A 6217-nucleotide genomic window follows, 5' to 3' on the forward strand; every position below is an offset into this window, starting at 1 on the left:
GAATATANAAAAAAAAAAAAAAAGGGGGAGAGATCACAAAGGAAAGCGGTCGGTGTCCAATCATTTGTAATTTCAATTCACTTCACTTCAGTTCACCTTTCCTTTCCGTTCCTTCATCACACGTTTGTTCGCTTTTCACACCTTTGCCATATAATTCGCAATCGCATCGCATCGCATCGCATCGCATCGCATCGCAACGTACCATATCATACATAATGGCATGGTATGTACCCTTGTCAACCTGCCACTCAATGTGCGCGCATTGTTACGCTTTTTTTTTTTTTTTTTTTTTTTAAACTTAAGCAAAGATTAAATGGTGACATACTGTATGCCTTCTCCCCCACCGTTGAGCCATTTTTTTTTTGTGTAAAAAGAGGAAGAAAAAAAAGTCACTCTTTATAATGCGCGTGTGCATACTGTATCTGCAATTGTTACACCTTCACGGGGTGGTGGGAAGGACCCTCTTAGGTTGGAGATTGGTTTCCCTGCCGTAGGTTCCTACAAGCAATGGGGAGGTGCCCGACCACTGCACAAACACACGCACATGTAGATACTCCCTTTTGCTCACCCATTCGCAAGCGCGCTAACGGCAAGGCGGTAAAACGAAGTAGCCACTGCATGGGGATACCATAAGAAGGATACCAAATTAACCCCCCAAATGGTATATGACCCTTTGACACATCAAAGAGAGTTTTTTTTTTTTTTGATCCCCCTCGGCCCACGGAGGAGTGCTGGCACGAATGATGCCCACAGTCTGCTGCTGCTCACGTTTGAGTTGCCCAACGGGGAGGCGTGACAAAATTACATGTGAGAAAAAAATGATAACAGATGAAGAGACTAACAGAGGTGAGCTTCCTTCCCCCCTCAGCCCGTCTCGCGACAGAGAAAAATTCGTATGTCTCCGATGCCTCCTGTTACGATTAAAAAGCACTTTGAAACCGTCCTGTAAAAGGGGGAAAACACATGCAACGCATGTGGATATGTGTGTGCGTGTCTATGGGGGAAAATCTTAGCAGAGGGGTCATTTATGTACAAGCTGTTACGCAGGTGGAAACGTGGAGTGGTGCCTCTCTTGGGCGAGAAAAATTACGCTTTGCTACAACTCCCGCCCCCCTCTTTCTCCGCTGCAAGAAAAAATGACAGTGAATTGGGAACAGCATTCATGGCAATGATGGTAGACCGACGTAGTGACCCAGGTTAAACTGTCAATTTGTACCCTCGCGGGGAAATTCTACACAGTGACAGCACATTTAAAAATATTTTCTATGCGTTGCCGCGAATTACTCGAACGGGAAGTCTCACCAATGCTCGATGGTGATTTCCGGTGAGGAGAACTCTCCGCGATCTTGTGGACAAAAGAAAACACATTCTGATGGCCTGTGCTCTTATTCTTTGAGAATAGGACCTTTTTAATTTTTTGCAAAAAGTTGCATTTTTTATTGTCACTACCAGGGTCATGTAATGCCCTTCCGTGGGGATCCCTTCGCACCCTGCTCTTATAAACATCCTCATATGCATGACAAAGAAACTCGTCCGAAATGGAAGACGCGGATACCTTATCCTCTCCACTCGGGAGGAAGTATTCCGAATGGCCCCCCCATTTGCAGAATGGCCTCTCCCTTTTGTCCCAGCGATGTATACTCTTATTCGTAAAAGTGCTCGCCAATTTTTTCTCAAATGTGCTCCCCGTTTTTTGCCCCCAGGACTCATTCATACAGCTATGCCAGTCAGGCAAATTGCGCAAAGTTGCACACGCCTCACCCCTGTGTAATTCAACCGAGGGGCTCCCTTCGAGGAAGTTCTTCTTCGCCGCAAGGAGAAAACTCTTCCTGGTTGGACGCGTACACTTTTTTGTAGCGTTACTGAGGACAGTGCACATGATACTATGACCTTTTTCTTTCCTAAGCGTAGTCCCATTTAGTGGTGCATTTTCTTCTTTCTCAGGTGGGACACCCCTTGACCCTCTTAATTTAGGCCAGAAAAAATTATGAACCTTTTTTTCCGAGTGTTCATAAAATTCTGAAGGAGGGTCAGGCAAATTGTGATATTTTCCGAACAGACATAAGGTAAAATTCGAAATCGTTATTTGTCCATCCTCCACTGGTGCTATAATTTTAAAATCCATTTCTACATTTCGTATCCCTGGGGGGGTTATTAACCTGTGTTGTGCTTCAAACCGGTCTTTATTGGCGCGAGCATTGGGAGGTAAGTCACTACTTGTGGCATCATTGGGGGGAAATTGCCTCATGGCTGTGTGCAGTGACGCGTTGCCACTCCTTGCGGCATTTTCTCCCCCCACGCGGCGAGAATTTAAAAAAGCCTTTACCTCCAGCAGTTTGGTACAATTTATATGACCCCCGCATTTGTAAATTAAGAAAAAATCCTTATCGTCAAAAATGGAAACTCGGTTAGGTGCAGTGGTAACGATAATTAATTGCAAATTCTCTTCAAAGTCAATGCTACATATTTGGGAAATCTTTACACACGCTGCTCTTTTGCTTCGACATACTAACTCTCTTTGGAGTTCATACTTATCTGTGTAGACGCTGACAATTCCGTTGCACATTCCGACAAATAAAAATTTTTTTTTTCTGAACAGCCAAAGTGCAAATGGAAAAATTGGCTAGCATTTGGCTAGCTACTACCAGTTGGAATTTTTTTTTTTTTTTTTTCTCAATCTGTTCATATTTTTTAAGAAATTTTTCTCATAAAATTTCTCTCCTTGTTTTGTTGTCATCCTAATTTTGTCAACACTTTGGAAGTTATTTCTGGTTAACATTCGACAGTTGTTGCTACCCGAATGGGAAGACATTCCAGTGGCACTACAAAATTCTGCGTAACTTTTGTCTCCCGAATTGGCAGTAAAACGTGCTGTCCATTTTTCGAAAATTCTGGTAGTTTTGCCTGACCGGGTCATGTGATTATATGCACCCCTTTTAGGTACTATGTTGGCAATTTTTATAACCCCATTAGAGAGAGCAATAATTATGTTATTGTGTACACTCGGGTGAAACATGCATTTTGCGATGTGCTCATCAAATGTCCCTTCGCAAATGAAACTTAAATTGAATGTGTTATTCGTATGGCTCTTATTTAAAGGGTGTTTATCTCCATTTCGTATTTTCCATATTTTTATTTTTTTGTCCATGCCGACGGTTAAAAAAAGACCACCTTGCACTTTCGAAAATTGTACGTTGGTGAGAGCACCACGGTGGGCCCAAAAAATGTGTTCCTTATAGCAGCTACTGTCATTGGGGCATTCCCTCATTTGTTCTGTGGGGAGTTTTTTTCCTGTTCCCTTTTCAGCATAGGCAAAGTCGTAAATGTGTAAAGCGCCACTATCTAACCCCGCCAGGACGTACCTCACATCGCTGCTTTGCGCGAGCGACAGAACAGAATTGCTGGTTTCTAATTTGATTTCCCTTATGAGTTTTACGGAGTGTGCGCTGTTTGTCCTCTCCCTGTGCGTCGCCTCCTGCTTCGTCCCCTCCCGTCGCTCGTTAATCCCGTTTGAAACTTCGAAAAATGTGGTATGCACATTTGTATTCACATTTGTATGCACATGCGTGTGCAGCAGCAGTGGTTTGTTCACGCGTAGGAGCTATGCCGCAACGTTCATCGGAGAAAGCGACAAATGATATGTGCTTACCTACGTCGGGGGGATGTGATGGGAACGCTCCTTCTTCTTTCCGCCTCCCCCTTTTGCGCACAAGTTCCTTTTTCAAGTGGCATTTTTTCTTAATGAGAAGGGTGTGTATTTCCAAGTGGGTGTTTTTTATTCTCCCATTTCGTTGCCTCCGACATTTGTTTATTTGGAGGGATGTACTCCACCTGGTTCGATAATTTTTTTTATGGGTCAAACGGGGGTTACCTAATTTGTGGACGTTTAAAAAGAAGAACGTAACCCTCATTTGGTGCTCCTTTTCGGCGATTTTTTTCTTCACATCCTTTTCGAGTTTTAGCAAGTGACCAATGGGGGGAAGCAACTCGGGGGGAGACGCCATGGAGGGAGCTACGACCCCGAGGGCAGAACTGAAATGGTGGGTAAAGCAACATCCACGATGTTGTGTGTAATTCGAAGTGCAAACAGAACTGTGTGAACGTCTTCTACACGGGAACTCCCTTTCATTGTTAAAAGGTGCGCAAATTGGGCGAAAAAAAAAAAAAAAAATTATACAAAGGGGAATTATCAGTCTGTAGGTAGCCCCTTGACGATACGCGAACTTACACGTGAAATGTTCGCTGCTTTGACGCCATTTTATTTTTGTTGCACTGCACTTGTGCAATTTGATCGTGTCGTAAAGGGTGCAGCCTATACACGACAAGCTCGCCTTCCACCCTTTTGGGGAGCTTCATAGGAGTAAACGTCCCGGGGGGGGAAAATGCTCCTAAAAGGGGAAGCCAAATGATGAAATCTCCGATTAGCCGCGCATGAACAAGTGTGTTTTTTTAACGGGCATTTTTTAGCCATCCTTTTTTAACCGTCCCTTTTTTGCCATCCTTTTTTAACCGCCCCTTTTTTAACCGCCCCTTTTTAACCGCCCCCTTTTAACGGCCCCTTTTTAATCGGCATTTTTTGCACCTTGATGTTATCTGTCCCTCCCCTCATATTGTTGCCCCCATGTTTGTCGCAAATTTTTCCTTCTTCGAAAAAAACGCCTTTTAATTTTACAACTACCTTTTTTCCTATTCTCTTTTTCGCTGCAATTTGAATCCCACTTTTGGTGAGAACCCCCGTTGGAAAGGCTAAACGGGGGTAATTAGGCGGATGGCCTGATGGGGGAGAATTACCATTTGTTTGCAGGTGGAGGACAGATGAATTGCGGAGATACAAAGAGAGATCGAGCAGTGCGCGCCGTGGTAGGGGTGGACAAGGCATTGCCCACGGGGGGGATGCACACCGAAGAGATTATGAGAGGAGAGGCGCTCACAGGAGGGGTGCCCACAGGAGGGGTGTTCAGAGGAGGGGAGCTCACAGGAGGGGTGCTCCGTAAAATGAACTTCTTCAGCGAAGACTTCAACATGGCCAGCGTCCTGGAGGAACTGCAAAGACACTACAAGGAGAGGAAACACCTGCTGAGCGAAGTTAACCAGGATGTGCTAGCCACACACAAAAGGAGGGAAGGTCTGAGCAAGTACGAAGCAAATCTACTTCACAAGCAGACCCAAATTATTTTGTACATGAGGAACAGTTACCAAAAGCTCAATAATGTCAGTTATGTCAAATATCATTTACCTTACTGTGTTCAGCCCAAAACGAATAACACAGACATGTGTGCATCGAAAAATGGACTGCAAAAAAATGCGAAGAAGAAAAGTACACCCTTCGTTTTTATTTCGCTCAACATTTACCAAACAGCTTGCATGAAAACGTATTGCGCTTCTGCATATGCCTCTATTTTTGTACCTATCGGGGCAGGCAAATAAATCCCCCCTTTCCCCCTCTGCACAATTTTTCAGACATTTTGCGGGAACTGAATGTGCGGAAGAGACTCGCCGAGTACAAGGTAGACCACTTTGTCAGGAAGTACACCGGTTAGTTGGCACACCGGTTTGTTGGCACGACAGTTCGTTTGCCTGTCAGCCTACATATGGGTATCCCCCCCGTTTGGAGGGCCACCAAAGGGGACTCCTTCCTTCCTCTCTTCCGTCCTCCCCCTCCCCAATTTTACGCTTTCCCATTTGTCAGGAAAAATCAAGGGGAGTAACATAATGCACAGGCAGATGGCACAGCTATATGAAGAAAAATCTGCAATTGAAATTTTTGTAAAAAGCGAGAAGGGTGACAGAAACAACTTTGACCGTATCGTGGGGCACATTGTCTTTTTTGATTACCGCGCGAATGTGTTGCTTGAGAATGCAGTGCTAGTTGTAAGAAAAATTGCAAAGGGAAGGAACATCATCTGATATTCACCTCCTGCCTTTTTTCATTTTGCTAAAAATGGCGTTGCTTATTGGGGACGCTTTCCCAGCTGCGTGAGCCAAGGGCGTAGTTACACATATGCCTTTTTACCCTCTCCTTCGCAGGCAGCGTCGGGCGAGCGGAGACTCCCGTGGATGTTTATTCAGTTAAAGCGGACGCACGAAAACGCGAAAACGCGAAAACGCGAAAAAGCGAAAGCGTGAAAACGTGAACAGTGCGAAACGGACGTACACTTCAGCCATTCTGAGAATAATGAGTATCCGGCAACAAACACATATAAATTTTTTTTTTTTT

The 6217-nt window shown here is 44.5% G+C and overlaps 2 protein-coding genes across 2 annotated transcripts; one reads left to right on the forward strand and one right to left on the reverse strand.

Moving 5' to 3' along the window:
- Positions 1-1213: 1213 nt before the first annotated feature.
- On the reverse strand, positions 1214-4255 carry PCYB_072860 (WD domain G-beta repeat domain containing protein; the record flags this gene model as incomplete). Its single annotated transcript, XM_004221683.1, has 2 exons — positions 1214-3516; positions 3642-4255. Coding segments are annotated over 2 exons (696 nt in total), but the record flags the coding sequence as incomplete, so codon positions are not given.
- A 1205-nt stretch (positions 4256-5460) lies between these two features.
- On the forward strand, positions 5461-6124 carry PCYB_072870 (hypothetical protein; the record flags this gene model as incomplete). Its single annotated transcript, XM_004221684.1, has 3 exons — positions 5461-5535; positions 5690-5871; positions 6028-6124. Coding segments are annotated over 3 exons (351 nt in total), but the record flags the coding sequence as incomplete, so codon positions are not given.
- Between the last annotated feature and the right edge of the window lie 93 nt (positions 6125-6217).

Source organism: Plasmodium cynomolgi, chromosome 7 (assembly GCF_000321355.1).
Source record: "Plasmodium cynomolgi strain B DNA, chromosome 7, whole genome shotgun sequence".
NCBI lineage: Eukaryota > Apicomplexa > Aconoidasida > Haemosporida > Plasmodiidae > Plasmodium > Plasmodium cynomolgi.